At 42.3% G+C, this 19,261-nt stretch overlaps 1 protein-coding gene across 2 annotated transcripts in view; it reads left to right on the top strand.

Annotated features, from left to right (window-relative positions):
* Positions 1–878: 878 nt before the first annotated feature.
* Positions 879–19,261, top strand: part of PDE4DIP (phosphodiesterase 4D interacting protein) — a 137,189-nt gene continuing 118,806 nt past the window's right edge. For both annotated transcript variants that reach the window (XM_046645178.1, XM_046645179.1), the window contains exon 1: positions 879–1,200. In XM_046645178.1, the coding sequence (XP_046501134.1) occupies positions 1,060–1,200 (141 nt within the window). In that variant the 5' untranslated portion in view covers positions 879–1,059. The remainder of the gene's footprint in view (positions 1,201–19,261) is intronic.

Below are 19,261 nucleotides of genomic sequence, written 5' to 3' on the forward strand. Positions count from 1 at the left end.
AATAATACTTCCTGCTAATGTTGCACCTGTCATTCAAGAGTCTTAAATTGCTTTCGGAGCAGAATCTGGTGATGAGTGCCCAGCTCCACTTGGCAGGTGCCGGAGTTAAGAACCAGTGACTGGCTGAAATCTCTGGGCTCCAGGCTGACGCCTCCCTCTCTCTTTCCCTCATCCCTTGCGGAGAGGAGCCTGTGACCCTGCCTCTTTGTGAGCTTGTGTGACTGGTAAACAGAGTTTGCAAAGATTCTACTGAACTCTAAGATTCACTCTTTCTTTTAGGGGTGGCTGTAGTGTGTATGAGGGGAGGTGCTTGGTAATAAAACCTATTTATTTTACTGCCTCAGGGACTGAAAATTCCAGGGAGGAAAATGGGGAAGGAACTGATTAGAGGGGAGCGTCTGAATCCTCAAAGGAAATTAGAGACCCCTGCGGTTAGTAGTTCTTTAAGATTTGCGCCTGACAGAGAGGGGCTATTTGACATGTGGTCACCATTTTGTACACATGTGCTCTTTCCTATAACAACTTATTTCTTTCTTCTGGCCACCCTTCTTTGGATTTTATTGTGCAAATCTGCCACCAGGAACTTAAATACCCATTCACATCCCCCACCCCCTTCATTTCCTTCTCTTTTTTGCAACCTCCCCATCACCTTGAATTACTCCATTCCCTATTTCCTGGAAGCTTCTCGGGATCAGTCCTCTCTTTTTTCTGAGAATCTGTTAACTGCCTGCAGTTGGACCTGGGAGGCTCTGGGAGGGTGACAGCCGAGTCCTGGCTTGGAGTCAGGTTACACCACTTGTGTCTGAGTTCATGCAGCATGTTCCTCTGTCAGGGATTCCGCAAATATCTCCCGGAGGTAAAAAAGGAAAGTGCGCTGTGCTCCAGCACCCAGAACAGTGAGCCCAGTCCCAAGTCCCCGAGAGAGCGCCAGCCGTCAGGGCCATGTCGCAGTAGCCTCAGCAGCGTCCCAGCCGGCTCGCTTCATGTTGCCGTGCAGCTGCACCAAGTTCCTGGGGTGAGGGTGCGACTGGGCATGCTCCTCCCCATGGGTTGCCCACCATGTCTAATGGATATCGCACTCTGTCCCAGCACCTCAATGACCTGAAGAAGGAGAACTTCAGCCTCAAGCTGCGCATCTACTTCCTGGAGGAGCGCATGCAGCAGAAGTATGAGGCCAGCCGGGAGGACATCTACAAGCGGGTGAGTGCAGGGGCTATGGACTCATCGCCGGCGCGGGCTGGTGGCGGACCCACCGGAGTCATCGATATTCCAGGCTTTTGCTAGCTCTGCTCCGCTAATTAGCCAGGGAGGCGGGTTCCAGGCCCGGTCTAGTCACCTTAATGCTGTGTGACCTTGGACAACCCATTTCACCTCTTTTGTGCCTGTTTTCTACTTTCCTTCTCAGTAGAGAGAGGAAGCTGGATTAAATCAGAGGCTCTCCAACTCTGGTGTGGAATTGAACAGAACAATCACCTTGGGAGCTGGTTTAAAATGTAGATTCCATGCCTCACCCACAGGGATTCTGATTTAGTAACTGGGAGCTTCAAATTTTGCATTTTTACACAAGCCCCAGAGATGTCTCGGGAGCAAGTAGTTTCCAGATCACGTGTTCCGCTAGAGAAGTGCCCCTTCTAGCTCTGGCTCAATGGGGATGGAGAGGGATGCTCTGGAGACAAGGGCAGGGGCTGAGGACATTTCTGTTCCTTGAGAGATTTTTGTTTGCTTTTGAAGATGATTATGCAGATCAGCTTTTAGGACAGAATTTAGGCATTTCAGTCTTAGGCATAGTTCACCTTAGAATGAAGAAAAGGGTACTGATGGAATAGGAGCTGGCCTGAGGCGGGATGGGAGGGGGAATGGCAGCTTCCCTGAAAGGAAGGGCTGTCTTGCTTGATGGGTGAGTGGTTGGGGTGGGGAAGGAAGATGGAGGAGATTGGCTTAGTTGGGGGTGGGGCGAGAGAGCACCTTGGTAAGAGGACATTAGGCTATGGCTTATAAGGATTAAGCTGCCTAACTGATTACCACAATATTGATTTCCTTAGCCTTCTTAGTGTCTGCACAAGCTCTGATGTAGCCTGAGTGACCTGGAGCTGGTTGCCTCTGATTTTATCAGAGATTCTCAATCTCCAGCTCTTTACACCAGAAGACTATACAAAGATTATCATTGTCTATGTGTGCTCTGTCCTGTTGAGAAGCTTGGGAAGCATTACAGGCTACTAAATATCTTGTTTCAGAGGAGTAACTGGTGTCTATGAAACCCAAATGAGTGTTTGGTAAATTCAAGTAATGTGGACAGCTAAGTCTGGGAGATTTAGCCCTATTTTCTTTCTTTCTTGAATTTCCATATTTTAACTGGAATTTTCCTGAAATTGGTCCAGAATGACCTTTCCTCTTGTATGTGGCTATATAGTGAGTGTGCCTCAGTGGGGTCGCCAGGGGTCAAGGAGGATATTGCCTAGTGAGGGTTGGTAACTCAGAGAGATGGAGAGAGGGGCAGGATGAGTGACAGTATTTGCCTCAGGGTAGGAATAGTGAAAGAATTTGTTCACTACGCAGAGGGAGGAGCATTTCCTCATTAACTGTTTCCAAAGCAAGGCAGAAGGAAGGACAATTTCTTAGACAACTTGAGAGAAAGGATATTTTTAGCTTGAATCAACTGACTGCTTGAATCATCTGGTCTCACCCTCTGCTCTGCACTGGCTAAGGAGATAGTCTTCAGGGAATGCTTTGGGTGGGGTGTGAGAGGACACCATTGCTGTCCTGGAGAAGTGTGATTAAGGAGCTGGGGGGCAGTCACAGGACATTGTCATATGCAGAGGTGACAACCCTTTTGTTAGACTACTATTGTCATTAGTCCCATACAGGGAGTAGACATGGCTCTATCTCTTCCTAGTCTTAAGTGCAGAGGAGTCAGGCAGCTACTGGCATCATATGATTTGAGAGGTCTCAAGCTACTGTGTCCCCTCCTTTCCCTTCTCACCAAATCTTTGTTCAGTCCACCTGTCACATTACTCATTCCATTTGGCTATGATTATTTGGGGAACACTAAAGGCTTAGGTTAAAATGCTCTTATTATATTTTGGAAGCATAACACGCAAAGCCATTTTCAATCATTAACATCACAGTTGAAATTAGTTTATCACACTACGTAGAGATGAGGGATTAATAGAAACCACGGCAGTTCCATTTTGATGGAATGGCAAAGGATTAGAAAACGACCATATCAGGAGCCCTGGACAACTAAGGGACCAAGGCGAGTTACTTAACCTCTCTCAGCCTGTTCTAGCCCCTGTAGAACTGGCATTAAAAATAACACACAGCACCACCGGCACTGAAATTCTTTGTTGAGAGTATGGATAAATGGCAGCCATAAAGACTGAATAAGAAGTCTTATATCAAAACACGTTGTAAACCTCACAGCTTCATACATATATGAGGGGATAGTAGTTACATGCCTACTAGTAGTGATAGTATGATATTTAAAAATGAGGAAGAGGTTTAGCTCTTTTAATATCACCCTGAGATATTCCCATGAATGTGTCTTAACGTTCATCCTTTTTAGTCACATTGTGATTCCACCAGGTTAGAATGATTAATTAGCAGCAATGTTGGTGAAGAGACCTTGAGAGTGACATGCCATGCATCAGATGGTAAGTCAGGTGGTTCAGATGGGTATTTAGAGCCCTGTTCTGTGACCAAACTTATCTTGATTTTTCTTTAGTTTTGGAAGGATACTTCTTTAAATATAGTAAAAACATTAAATCACATCCAACTGAGTTAGAATCTGCAATAATCTGGGTGCTGCATGCATGGTTCTCTTAAAGAAAAACACTGTTTATGAAACATATGTAATGCAGGTCTATTGTGAATAGTAATTATTTTATCATCTTATGAATTTTTGCTACGGCAGATTTTTGTTGAGATATTTGTACTTGAGTGAAAATTACGTCTTTGTGAGAGACAGTCAAGCATTTCACCATGATGGCTGCAGGGAAGGGCAGTATGGGAAACTTTAGGAGAAAAGGCCTGGAGAGAGGGTTCAATCTTTCTCTTTCCAAGTGGCAAGTCTTCCTTTAAAGACTTGATTGAGGGAGAGACTAAAACAGATATAATCCTTAATTGTAAAGGAAGCTGCAAGGATGTTTAATTGTATGAGAAGTTGTAAGATAGAGTTATGTGAAAACCTACAAGTACCAACTTCAAGCAAGTAAGTAAAAAAGGAGTTAAGAGTTTCTGTCTTTTAAGCTGTTCAGAGAACTCAGAAATAATCTTAGGACTCATACTAGTAATGGGTTAATAAAATAGTATTAAATTATACATAAAAACTGGTTCTGTGAGATTGGCTACTTTTCTGTTGACTGTTTAAGTTAAACTATCCTTTAAGCTTCAATATTTGTAAGTAATTTAAAACACACACACACACACACACACACAGGAGGAGGCTGCTTACACTCAGCACAGATAAACTGAGGCATACACCTGTATGATTAAGTACCACTGCCCCCTCTTGGTAGCAAATATTAATTGTAGGTTCAGTTTTTTGGGAAGACAATTTTGAACATGTGAAGCAAGGAAAGGAAAAACCATTGCACAACATACAGCTCCTGATTCAGGAGCAAAGTAAAGTGAGAAAGTGCTGAGTGGTCCACAGCTGAGTATGGCCCACTCCTAGGGAGACTGGCTTGTTAGCATTTCTGGACTGCAGCTGCTCTGGTAAATAATTTCTGGGTGGCAACTTAGCTGACTTCCTCGTTGCTGTTGATTATCTAATCCAGCATATTCTCATGATAGCTGAGGATGCCGCCATTAGAAATACGCCTGACCATGGAATTTATGAAATCCACTGCTGTGTGGTAAACACCCAGTCCCCAAACAGCACACACAACCACCGTTCACTGTGTGTTTTTCCCCATGATGACTACTCACTTGTCAAACTTGTGTGAATTTATTATCACCCAAGGCTGCTTTAAAAAAGATTTAAGGTTCCATTCTAAAAATGGAATTTAAAACCTGACAGGGCTAGATCCAATAACAAAAGCAGCAGGAGAAACTGAATGTTGTCATCCTGGACCAGATAGAGTCAATGTTTAAATATGACATATTTGATGGTAGAAGGTTAAAGTGGATCTGTCCTTTAGATGGGAATTCAAAGAGTTGTGTTCCATTCTTTTTATGGTTCTTAAACTACCTGACTTCTTTGAGCTGTGTGGTTTCTCATCTTTCAGATTGGATAACACTTTTCCTGAGCAAACTTTGAAGCTTATACATAGCATATTTCTGCTACTCGATTTTAAAAATCACGATGAACAGCCTACTGACTTTACTTGCAGTTTTCATCATTTCTACTACTCTGCTATCACTGGGTATAGTAGTTAAGAGGATGAACCAGAGAGACCTAAGATGGAATCTTGGTTCTACCACTTGCTATCTGTGTTAACTTGGGCAAATACTGTAGTTTCTCTGTGCTGAACTGGGTGTGGTAATAGCACCTATTTTATAGGGTCTGGGGGAGGAGTCAGTGAGCCAATTACTTGAAATCAGCACAATGCCTATCATATTGTAAGCCCTCAAGAAATATTTGCCATTATTGTGACAAACTGAGATGATAAAATTGTCCAGGTAAGTCCAATTACTGGACACATTTGATCTGGATGATTTTTTTATTCAAAATCAGTTTTTTTCCCCCTCAGTAGTGGATTTGGGGCCATTTGTCCTATTTATCTCAATTCTCCATTTTAGTTTGCCCAGGTATAAATAACATAATATAATCTGTGTTCCTATTGCAGCAAATCTACTGTCGCCCTCAAACACAAATGTTTCTTCAAAGAGAATAAATAAGAAAGGCTGGATTTGTTAAGTTTCTTTTTTAAAAAATAAAATATTGTATTTAGTAATGGTACAACGTCCTTTGCTTTCACAAAAATTATTATTATTATCACTGTGATTGGTTATAATTCAAAATTTTTTATCTTCTTGGTTTAATACTTTGTGCTGTAGTTTGATCTGGCTCTAAATTCAGCTTGTTTTTTATTTTTTTATTTTTAAGACCTAGCTTTTTTTAAATTGAGATATAATTGGCATATAACACTATATTCATTTCAAGTATGCAGCATGATGATCTGACATGTGCATATTATGAAAAGATCACCACAATAAGTCTAGTTAACATCTGTCACCACACATAGTTACAAATTTCCTTTCTTTTGATGGGAACTTTTAAGATATACTCTCCTTATTAAATTCCTTTGGCTCACTGGTTAATTTTCTTTAGTCCTAGCCTGATTTCTTTAGGCTTTGGGCAATATGATGAATAATACTGTACGTGCAGACTTACTGTGCTAAGAAGCACCCAAAAGTTCAGTGAGGTCCCAAGGAACTCCATCAGGCTGTATGAAACTCTCCTTGAGCCAATGGAAGGCTATTACAGAAGGACGAACATCTTTGAGGGATATCACAGTGTAGGGACACAAGTTTTGGACTCAATCAGAAAACCTGAATTCTGAATCTACTTTTGCCTACTGCATGTCGTTGGCCTTGGTCTCAACTTCTTTGGGCCTTAGTCTCCTGAAGTGGAGGCACGAATTCCTGCCCTGTCCTCCTCTCCATAGGTAGGCATGTTTTAATGTGTTAGATACTAAATAACTATAAAGGATTATTGCAGTCCTGTGTACCTGCAGACACATACTAGAGAGTATGCACCTTCTCAGATTATTATCTAAAGTGACCGCAGCAGCTGCTGGTGGGGTGTGGAATAGTTTCTTCTTATATGTAACAGAGGTGACTCTGCTTTTTTACAATTGGATATCTTGTTTAGATAGCTGCTCAGGTTACCCTCACCTGGCCCCGCATGTTTTACCTACATGAACTTTAAGAAATGTGTATAGTAGAGAGGGGAGAAATATAAGTAAAGAAAGAGAAGTAAGAACTACTTTGGCCAAACTATTTTTACACAGTTCCCTGGAAGCCTGGTATGAACATAGTCTGTGTGTGTTCATATCTGTGCACACTATGTGTGCTAACTCCTCATTCTCACCTTCTGAGGTCTTTGAAGCCCTGCTTGTCCATTTCCTTTTCTTTTTGGGAGTGGCAGTAGGAAGAAAGTAGAGAAACTCTATTCATTAAATAGTTGCAGCCAATATTTGTGTTCTTGGTTAAAGATTTTTTTAGGGGCTGGCCTGGTGGCATAGTGGTTAAGTTCACACACTCTGCTTTGGTGGCCTGGAGTTTGTGGGTTTGGATCCTGGGCACAGACCTACACACACATCAAGCCATCCTGTGGCAGTGACCCACATATAAAATACAGGAAGATTGCCACAGATGGTCACTCAGGGCCAGTCTTCTTCACCAAAAAAAAAAAAAAAAATTAAAAAATGTAAACTTCAGACCTATTAGGATGGCTAAAAAAAAAAAAAACCCAGAAAATAACATATGGTAGCCAGGATGTGGAGAAACTGGAAACACTGTATATAGCTGATTGGAAATATGAAATGGTATAGCTGCTGTGGAAAAAAGTATGGATATGCCTCAAGAAATTAAACATAGAATATTAGATGATCCAGGAATTCCACTTCTAGGTATATACCCAAAGGAAGTGAAAGCAGGGACTCGAACAGATTTTTGTACATACATTCATAGCAGCGTTATTCATAACAGCAAAAGGGTAGAAGCAACCTAAGTGTCCATTGACAGCTGAATGGATAAACAAAATGGGGTACATAGTACAATGGAATATTATGTAGCCTTCAAAAGGAAGGAAATTCTGACACATGTTACAACGTGGATGAACTTTGAGAACATTATGCTAAGTGAAGTAAACCAGTCACAAAAGGACAAATGTTATATGTTTCCACTTATGTGAGGTATTTTGGGCAGTCAAATTCATAGAGACAGAGAGTAGAGTGGTGGTTTCTAGGTACTGGGGGGAGGGGGGTGATTGGGAGTTATTGTTTAATGGGCACAATCAGTTGGGGAAAAGTTCTGGAGATGGACATTTGCACAACAATATGAATGACCTTAATGCCACCTAACGATATACTTAAAAATTGATTAAAATCGTAAATTTTATGTTATGTATAAGGAAGAAGGGAAGAAGAAATTGTTTCCTTTAAATACTTAAAACCTTTTCTTCCATCCACTGGGGAACAAATCAAAACTAAATTCTGGAGCCTGATTTAATTCTAATCCACTTTCAGTTATCCCCTTACCTATGTCTACATGATTCTGCATAAACTTATTAAAAGCCACGTCTTCTTCCTATTAGTTAAGTACATCCAGGTTTACACACTGATAGAAGTAGTATGATATACTTGAAAGGATAAGCATTCTGAATTCCTGTCTCAGATGTTTCCCTCATTTGTATTATCATCGTGGCCATTCGTTTACTCATGTTTGCACACATCATTCATTCATTCAAGTGTCTATTGACTATCTACTATATATGAGCTACTGTGTTGGATGCTGGTAGAGAAAGATGTCAACAAATAAATAAAAATGATATAATAAGGGCTACCAAAGAAGTATGTGTAACTTGCTTTATAGTACTAAGGAGAATGGCAAAATCCACCAGGAAAGGGCTTGCCAAGCATATGACATTTGAATTGAATCTTAAAAGATAATAACACAACAAAGAATGGGGAAGAGCATTTGAGGCAAAAGAAAAAGTATATATAAGGGCACCGAAGCATGGAAAAGCATTGTGTGCTTGGCGGTACTTCAAGCTGTTCAGTATGGCTTGAACTAGTGGTATCGAGGACTTGTGGTGGTGGTAAGATGTGACTGGAAAGATAAGCAGAGGACAGATCATAGAGAGCTTTGGATTTATCCACTCATCCATTAATAAATAGTAATTGGGTGCCTACTATATGCCAAGTATTATGCTGGAAGTTGGGACTTTAAAGATGAATAAAACACAAGTGATAGAATGTGGTGAAAAAGCAATAATAGAGATGCACACAAAGCATAAGGGAACTCATACGGCATCTCTAACTCAACTGGATAGAGTAGATGGAAGGAAAATCTACAAAGGATTCTTTGAGGAGATGACCCCTGAGTTTTGTCTTCAAAGAGAAGTAAGCTTTAGTTAGTCAGTGGATGGTGGGGTGGAAACAAAGGGCTCTTGCCAGAAGCAAAAACCTAGAGACAAGAAACCATATGGGATGTGTGGAGAATTATAAGTGATTTTCTGTTGCTAAACTTAAGTACTGGGTATAGAATGAGGCTGAAGATTATGCAGGGCACAATCCTTTGTGCCGTTTTAAAGAGTGTAGACTTTATCCTGAGGTGATAAGGAGCCATTGATAGGCTTTAAACAGCAGGGAACAGGCTAGATCCTTCTGGTGGGTGGGGATGATGGACTCAAGGAAGATAAGGCAGGAGGACAGACAGGCCAGACAAGAGATGATGAGGACCTAAATGAGGGCCCTGGCAATAGGAATAGAGGGGAGGGAACTGATCTGCGAAATATTTAGGAGGTAAAATACCTGTACGACTTGGTGATTGATGGGGTGGGAAGACTGAGGGAAAGCAATCAAGAAGACTGCCAAGTTCCTAGCTAAGACAAGTCACTTTTTCTGGGCCTCTGGTTCTTATGTATAAAATGGTGGGCTGGACATCTCTCCCAGCTCCAGAGTTCTATGATGTTGCAGCCTCTTTGGACTTTCACCCTGAAGTAGGGAGTTGCTTCTCTTCTCCCTGTCTCTCAGCTCCTCTGATGCCTTCTCAGTAAGGGAGGCACCCGCAGAGCTGAGAAGGCTTTAAAACCGCCAGCCTGTGTCAGGAAAATCTAGTGCTGTTACCAGGTAGCTGGAGTTATAATTAGCCCAGTTGCTAGGGAAAAACTGAGATTCTGTAAGGTTGGACTGCCAGAAACAGCTTTTCCTTACTGGATGAATTTGTTTGTTTGCAGGAACAAAGTGAATATGGATGGAGTGTTTTTAATGTGTTTTTGGAGAATTCAGTTTTTGCCCAGGGTGTGAAATACGTTAAAAGCAGAAAATAGGTTTGTGCTAGGGCTACTCAACATCTTATCTGTGGTAGGAGGAGTGGGCAAAATTCTGCTTTGATATTATGTGGCTAGCCGGAAAGAGACTTATTTCACCTGAAGGAGGCAAATAAGAACATAGCATCATGGTTTAGAGCCACAGAGGGTGTTGGAGACAGTCTGTAGACCCCCTTCACTTTTTATGTGTGTGTGTGTAAGGAAGACAGATTGTCCCTGGGCTAACATCCGTGCCAATCTCCCTCTATGTTTTGTATGCGAGATGCTACCACAGTGTGGCCTGGCAAGCGGTGTGTAGGTCTGCACTTGGGATCCGAATCCTCGAACCCCAGGCCGCCGAAGCAGAGTGCGTGAACTTACCGCTACGCCACTGGGCCGGCCCCATCCCTTTCACTTTTTAAGAAAGCATTTTATTTTAAAATAAATTTAGACTTATAGGAAAGTTGCAAAAATAGTATAGAGAGTTCTTATATACCATTCATTCAGCTTTCTCTAATGAGTACGCCTTTCATTTTAAAGATAATGAGACTGAGGCCCAGAATGGGTAAATGACTTGCCTAAGGTCACACGACAAATTAATGGCCAAATTGAAACTAGAATCCAGGAGGTCTTGCTTCCTTTCCAGGCACTTTCAGTGACTTCCTCGATCTTCAACAAAATCAAGGAATTTCTATGCTTGTCAGAAGTTTAAACTTTTTTCCCTTTTGCCCTCCTGGGCTAAAATAGAATACGTAAAGCAGGAGCTAGAGTAAGTCACAGATAAATGATTCTGTACCCTGTGCCTCCTGCCAAAAGAAAATATTTAGTTCTTCAGCCTGCATGCCCCTTCCCCAGGAGCTTCATCTATATGTTCCTAAAAGCCACTGTGAACTTTTTTTTTTGGCATTGCTTCCTCCTCTGGTCCTTGCCATCTCATCTAAGCAAGTTCAACTTCACAGAGAAATGAGGCTGTGTTGTACTTGGAGAAGACACAGCTTGGGGTCTGGTGCAAACTGGAAATGGGCCCACCCTATCGTATTAAGTAGCAGCTAATCCACCCACACACCAAAAGACTGATCCGACTTGGTACATGCCGTTCTGTGGAGAGCTAAGTAATAGGTGGCTTTTTGCCAAGTAACTTTAGAAAGGACTGTCGGCTACGCTGGGCAGTTACCATCCCTATTATTTGGAAACTTGGCTTGAAGAGGTTGGGAGTCAAAGAAAGGCACAGGCTGCCCTGTAATGCCAGCTTTTCATCTCCCAACCTCATGCAAGTCCCCCCTGCCATGAAGGGCAGGAAGCCACATTTTTATGCACACAGGGTCTCAGAAAGCCCACATGGAGGCTTGAGAAGGAAGCCCTCCTCCGAGGCCCCTCAGGCAAGTGGAGGGAGGCTGCCATCCTGAAGGCCATGACCCGGAGCTGCAAGAGGAGAGTCCAGGCACTGGCTGAGGGCCAGAAGTAAGCAAGTCCTTCCAGGTCACTTTTTCTTGATGGGTTTCAGAGCTTCTCTCTGAGGCCACATGAGTGTCTTTCCCTCTCAGAGACTCTCTAATGGACCTCCCTGTTATCCAGATTCTCTCCAGTTAGGCTGAGTATCTACTCAATGCAAACATAAACCTTGTCCTGCCCACCTAGGACAACTCAATTGATGATAAGGTGTGTTGTCATGACTCTGCTCCAAAGTCAGGAACTCCTGAGTCCAGAGCTGGACCCTAGGGTCTTCCCAGCACACAAATCAAATGAAGGTAGTGAACCTCTGGGGCTCAGAGGAGCAGATCCCTTAGAGGTGAGGAGCAGTCTCTCTTCTAAGTCTGGTTCTTTCTCTCCGACCCCTTCCAGTCTGTGGGATTGTGAAGAAGCCGAGCTTGCTACCAGACCGTTTAGAGCCTTAGAGGACTGAGGCAGAGGCAGGATAATAATAACTGATCTTTGCCAGCTTCTGTGAAGCTGGGGGTGAGAACCATAGGGGTTCTGTTAGCTGTGGAAAGCTTGGTTATGTAGGACCACCTAAAGGGGCTTGCTTGAACTGCTCCAGCTAGAGGGTGGTGATGTCAAATAGAACTGGAACTCCACCTCAGGCTTTCTCTACCTTCTTTTGGCCCTCAGCTGCTGACTTCCTATTTTCTCCCTCCTCTCATTCCTCTCCTGTTTCCCCTACTTCTTCAAGGTGTCAGGGTATGTCATCAGTGCCTAAGGGTCTTGATATAAGAAGGAGGAAAATAAATCGTCCTGAGGAAAACAGCCAGAGGACTTCTCTGTCCTTTCTAGGCTACTTGTCTTCAGGAGAGGTTTCTAGATCCAGGTCTTGTCCAAACTTCTGGTATCAGGATTCTCCCCACTCTTAGGCTCTTTCTGTCCTTTGTCACATATCCTTTCTCCTTTCCCCAATTTCACATATACACATGGAAAAGAAATGCTAAACGCTTCCTATTTAAACCCTGTGGAGGAGGAAATCCATTTAGTGTTTACTGTGTGCCGGGCACTATGCTGTGCATGTTATACATATTTAATCTCAACCACATAATAGCCCTATGAAGTTGGTGTCTTGTCCCCATTTTCGCGGACCAGCTTTTCCATTAATAGCCTCAGGGAGTGTACCTGGTGTCCCAGCGGCCCCATGGCCTAAATTCTTCGGTTAATAGCAAGGCCTTGGCACATTCTTTAGAATTTAAAGTTAGTCCCTCTTTCAAATGCAAACGATGTTTTTTAGTGAATAACTCTACATTGTGTTAGGGTTTGACTAAAGAGAAAGATCTCTAGTCAAGGATACCCATTTTCATAGTCGCTTTCGCTGAGATTGTGGCAGGAAGAAGGCGTTGTCTCATTGATGTATCTGCAGTAAAAGGTGGCATTGACCTCATTTTTACTTGTGAAACAGGTGCAAACTGCCACGTGGAATGTAATAGACACCAGGCTGTCCTTATCCCTGTGCACTGCCCTGTCAGACTTGTGCTGAGTCTGGCCTGAAGCTCCAGAAATTCAGAGGAAATTGGAAAGTACTCAAACCAAAATAAAAATTAGAAAATGAGGCTTATGAGAAGAGGGCAATGGAATTGGAATTTTCACTTTGGGGAAGCACAGGGTCAGAAGTAACCTAATAGATGTTAGGTACTTGAAGTCTCTGTGTGTGACAGATGGTCATTAGCTTTGCCCTGTTTCTGCTGAGAATACAAATAGATTGATCCTAGTTTAAACATAAGCATGAAGCCTCATTCATTTAAAAATACTTTTTGAGCACCTACTGTGTGCTAGGTGGAAGTGGTTGGAATGTAAATCAACAAAATAGAGAAACATTCCTACCCTCATGGAATTTATATTCTGGCATGAGGAGACAGACAATGAACAATAAACTTTATAAATAAATAAATATGTAGTCTGTTGGAAAGTGGTAAGTCCTCTTGGGGAAAAAAAAAAGAAAAACATAAGAGTGGAGGGCAGGTTGCATATTTAAAAAGTGGTCAGGGGAGGCCACATTTAGAAAGTGATTTTAAAAGCATATGTGCATATTTATTATCTCACTGTTTATGTGGGCCAGTAATCCAGGCACAGCTTAGCTGAGTTCTCTGCTTAGGGTTTCACTGGGCTACAACCAAGGTATTGGCCAGGCTGAATTCTCATCTGGAGGCTTGACTGGGGAAGGATCTGCTTTTGAGCTCATGTGGGTTCTTGGCAGAATTCATTTCCTTGTGGTGGTAGGACTAAGGGTTCCAGCTTCTTGCTGGATGTTGGCTACAGGCTGCCCATAGTTCCTTGAAGCCACCTGCTTTTCCTTGTCAGGTAGGCTTTCTCCCCATGGCCACTTACTTCATCAAGTCAGCAAGGAGAGGCTCTAGAGCAAGGCTGCTAGCAAGACAGAGACTTAAAACTTAACATAGTCACAAATGTGACATTCCATCACCTTTGCCATATGCTATTGGGGAGAAGCAAGTTACACATCCTGCCCATACTCAAGGGGAGAGGAGTACAGAAAAGCATGAACATGGGATCATGGACAGCCATGTTAGAATCTATCTACCATATGATCCTTCCCACTTTTTTTTTTTTTGGCAGAGATGGGATGGAAAGGGAAGTAAATAAACATGAGAGTGACTAATGGAGGAAGATTTGTTCCTAGGTTTTACCTTTAGAACATTAATAGCTCTCAAGGCTGACCTGAGACAATGAAAACATCCCAGATGGGTGGTCTCTGTGCTGAGCTCCTTGCTCACCCTTTGCACTTGGCTGTTTGCATTGCCACTTCCTTTATCATATCTGTTTTTCTTTTCATCTTTCTGTTTAAATCAACTTTACTAAGTGTATAGTGTGATGAATTTGAATAAATATATACATCCATGCAATAACCACCACACAATCAAGATTTAAAACATTTTCATCACCCGAAAAAGTTGCCATATGTCCCCGTGATACCAATTCTCTCATACCTCTGCCTGCAAGAAGCCATTGATCTGATTTCTGACTATAGTTTAGTTTTGTCTATTCTAGAATTTCATATAAATGGAATCATACAGTATAGATTCTCATCTTTGGCTTTTTTCACTTAGCATAATGATTTTGAGGATCATCCATGTCGTTTTTGTCAGTAGTTCATTGCTTGTTATTGCTGAATAGTATTCTGTTGTATGAATATAATGCAATTTGTTTATCCATTCACCTGTTGATGAATATATGGATTGTGTCCAGTGATTGGCTATTATGAATAAAGCCGCTATGAATATTCATATATAAGTCTTTATTTCTCTTGTGTAGATATCCAGTAGTGGAAATGTTCAGTCATGTAATAAGCATATATTTCAATTTATAAGATACTGCCAAACTGTTTTCCAAAGTGGGTATGCTACAGAAAATGATTTTTAAGCAACAACTTGAAGGAAATGAGGAAGTTAGCTAAACAGATAACTGGAGATAGAATATTCCAGGGAGAGAAAAAGAGAAAAGCCATGGGAGCTGAAGCAGCTTGAGAAAGGGCAAGAATGCTGGGAATGAGGCCCCAGAGGTAATGGGGCTGGTGTACCTCAGATAGGCCCTTATAGATAATTTTAAAGACTTCAGCTTTTCCTCTGATTGACAAGGGAAGCCATTGAAGGGTTTTGCACGGAGGAGTGCAGATTACAGCCCTATCTGACTTTGAAAAGATTATTGTGGTTACAGTATTGTGAATAGGCTGTAGAAAAGTGAGGGTAGAAGGCAGAAGGGCTATTAGGAAGCTATTGCAGTAATCCACAATCCACGTAGAAGATGATGGCGATCAGACTAAGGTAGTAACAATTGATGTGAGGGTGAAGGTAGCACCAGCAGGATTTGCTGATGGACTGGATGTAGAATGTGAGAGAAAGAAAGGAATCAAGGAAGACTCCAAGGCTTTTGGCCGAAGTAACTGGAAGGATGGAGTTACCATAATTAAATAGGGAAGGATATGTATAGAGCTGGTTTGAGGGTGGAGAGTGGGTGTTTAATTTTGGACATTTTGTGTTTGAGAAATTTCTGGGACATTTCCAGTGGCAATCTCAAGTAAGCAGTTGAATATATAAGTCTAAAGTTCTGGGTGAAGGGTTGGGCTGGAGATGTAAATTTGGGAGTTGTAAGCATATAGATGACATTTAAAGTCATGAGACTGTATAAGATCACCAAGTGAGTTACATCTACCAAGGGGGAAGAGAAGAGGATCAAAGATTTAACCATGGGTCACTCTCACATTAATAGTTTGGGGAAAGGAGGAAGAACCAGCAAAGGAGATAGAAAAGCTGCAACTGGTGAAGTGGGAGGAAAGCCAAGAGTCAGGAGTCCTGGAAGCCAAATAAAGAAAGTGTATAATGGAAGAGGGAGGGATCAACCTTTTGAAATGCTGCTGCTAACTCCAGTAATGTGATGACTAAGAATTGACCTTTGGATTTTACAACATGAGTGTCATTAGTGATCTTGATTAGAGTAGCTTTGGTGGACTGGTGGAGGCAAAAGACTGATTGCAGTAGGTTTAACAAAAAAATCAGAGAAGAATTGGAGTCAATGAGTATGACTGATGATGTTGAGGAGTTTTGTTGCAAAGGAGAGTGAAGAAATGGGACGGTAAGGGTAAGGGGGTCCATAGAAGATTTTACTACATACCTAGTAAGGGTGTGGGGTCCATAGAAGATTTTTAAAAAGATGGATGAATAATAGCTTGTTTGTATACCAGTAGAATTTTCCAATAGAAAATGAAATATTGATGGAGGGGAGAAGGGGAGACTTTCTGGATGTTATTTTTGAGAGGTAAAATAAGGCCTAAAGCGTAATGAAATGTTTGGCTTTAGATAGGAGCATGGATAATCAATCTGTAGTCACAAGTGAGAAGACAGCGTGTGAGCATAGATGCTGGTAGATATGCAGATATGGTGGTAGGAGACTGTCAGAGTTTTCTTCTATTGTTTCAATATCCTCAGTGAGGCAGGAAGCAAGCTTTCTTCTCCCACTGTGTATTTTCAAACTTGTTCCTAGAGTGAGTCACTCTCCTTCATGTGTACTAATTCCTGCTGACACATCCTTGTTTACACCTGCAATGTCTGTATCCCTTTTCTCTGCTTATCCAAACCCTACTCAGGTTTCAGAGTCCAACTCGGATTCCTCCTGCTCAGGTGGGCCTTTCCTCATCACCACTGAGAGAAATCACCTTTCACTCTCTGTGCTCTTCCAGCAATTACAGTTCAGATACATTATTTGGCATGTGTTTAATCCCTGGCTGGCAATTATCTCTCCATGTATCTCTCCTTTAGATTATAAACACTTTGTGGGTTGGATTGATCTCAAACCTTCTCTGTGCCCTTCAACATAATCTTCAACATTGTTGAGCCCATAATAGAAACTCAGAAAGTTTGTGTGGATTGATTGCAAACACCCTAGAAGTTGCAAGTGGGGCTCATCTGTACCGAAAAGGTGGAAGGGGAGACCATGTTTCTATCCTTTGCTGTGTCCTCCACCTGAGAGGCCCAGAAGCTGTGCTTTCAAGCACCCTGCGTGAACTTCCAACTCTTCTTGGAGCTGAGCCATCTCTCCAAGAGAAAGGCCAGCAGAAGTAGGAAGCAGACAAATTGAGAAAAGGAACAGTGGAAGAAGAGGAAATTCTTGACAGTGAGAATTGTTTAAGTGTGGGTTGTTTTATTTTGAACAACATCCATTCCTTGGATAAATGTATAATCCTCTTCTACGTGTGGGACCCCTGCTAGCAATGGGGATATAATGGTGAGAAGATGGAGCAGGTCTCTGCCTTCCTGACACTTACAGTTTAGTGTCTGAACATTGTTTGAATAGTCCTGTGATCTGACTCCTATTCAGTGTCATGCTTATTATCACCCCCCAAGATAGTTCTGCTTCATTTATTGTTCGCTGGAGTCAGTTCTGTGTTTTGTTGGTTGATGAATGCCATCACCCCATAAAACTCTTAAAGGGGTTCTTATACCACAGGCTTAACTGTGATGCAGGTCAGGGCATGTCTTCGTGTAATGTGCTTAAGCTAGTAGATCTTTTGCCTAACATCTCATAAAGCAACGCTGTCCAACAGAAATATAATGCAAGTGACAGATGAAATTTAAAATTTTCTAGTGGCTATATTAAAAGAAAGTAAAAAGAAACGTGTAAAGTTAATGTTAATAATGTATTTAAAATATTAGCATTTCAGGGGCCATCCTGGTGGCACAGTGGTTAAGTTTGCGTGCTCTGCTCCAGCAGCCCAGGGTTTGTGGGTTCAGACCCCAGGCATGGACCTTCACACTGCTCATCAAGTTATGCTGCGGCAGGCGTCCCATATACAAAATGGAGGAAGACTGGCAACAGATGTTAGCTCAGGGCCACTCTTCCTCACCAATAAATAAATAAATAAATAGCTTTTCAATATGAAATCAGTCGTTAAAAATTGAGATTTTATGTTCTTTGGTTGTGGTTAGTCTTCAATCCAGTGTGTACTAAGTCTTTGACGTGCTGACAGCATATTTCACTTTGGACCAGTTACATCTCAAGGCTTCGATAGCTACGTGTGGCTCGTGGCTGCCGTCCTGCATGCTGTAGCTGTAGACTCTGGTCTAAGCGTTGTCCGGGTCGCAGATAGAGGCAGAGCTTCAGAAGAGCCGCCTGCTCACAGGACCTGGCTTCAGGACACAGCTAGGCTTTCAAGAGGAGTGACAGCCGGGTGTTGGAACTTAGACTCCAGTTTGTAATGTAAACTTCCATGTAAGAAAAACTATCCTGGACATTGTAGGACACCAATGAGTGGCTTTATCCTTTTTGGAGAATAGATCAAAGCACCAATATCAATCCAGAATTGAGAGCTGAATTTGGGGATAAATGTCAGATCATGTTAGATGTCACAGAGAATTTAAAATATTTAGTAGGCCATTAATTTTCTATGCACCAATTTATCTATAGAAAAATTAGTAGCTTTTTAGTTTATACTTTTAAACTCCACTTAGGCCCCGGTGCTATCCTTGCTGCCCCAAGAGAAGTCACAGAAAGCGCAGGATGGTTGCCCTGAGCTCCAGCTCGTAAGTGCTGAGGGAAATAATCGTTCCGAGCATCCCTCTCAGCCCCTTCCATGGGGCTAGGTCCTGTCTCCACGCAAGGTGTCCTGGGGACTGCTGGGCTCCAGCCTCACACCCGGCTCTCACAGGAGGCCTGTACTTTGCTAAATTAAGCCCAGTCAGGCCTATTTGTAAACAGAGAGCCTCCAGCCAAGTGAGAGAGATTGTGCTGCAAAGGAATGTGCCGGGGAGAGGGGGAGAACCACTGAGATCATCGGTATTTATGTGTATGTTTTCACTTACCAGATCAACAGAGGCTTCTGGGACTCCACCAAGATTTTAACAGGGTGACTGAGAAGGCTTCAAGTTGGAAATCAGTGTGAACACCATGGAGTGTGTATACTGGGACCTCTGAGCTCAGAGTCTAAATAAAACAAGCCCAAGACACCTCATATATTTCCCCATATTTTTAAATAGACTTTATTTTTTAGAGCAGTTTCAGGTTCACAGCAAAACTGAGCAGCAGGTACAGAGATTTCCCATATTGCGCCTGCCCTCCACCCCCACACGCACAGTCTCTCCCACCATCAAAATCCAAGGAAACCTCATGTTCATGTATCTTTTTCTCTTTTTGTGAGGAAGTTTCTCCCTGAGCTAACATCTGTGCCAATCTTCCTCTTTTTGCTTGAGGAAGATTGTCCCTGAGCTATCATCTATGCCAATCTTCCCCTATTTTGTGTGTGGGACACTGCCACAGCCTGGCTTGATGAGCAGTGTGTAGGTCCGTGCCCGGGATCTG

The sequence above is a fragment of the Equus quagga genome, chromosome 18 (genome assembly GCF_021613505.1).
Source record: "Equus quagga isolate Etosha38 chromosome 18, UCLA_HA_Equagga_1.0, whole genome shotgun sequence".
NCBI lineage: Eukaryota > Metazoa > Chordata > Mammalia > Perissodactyla > Equidae > Equus > Equus quagga.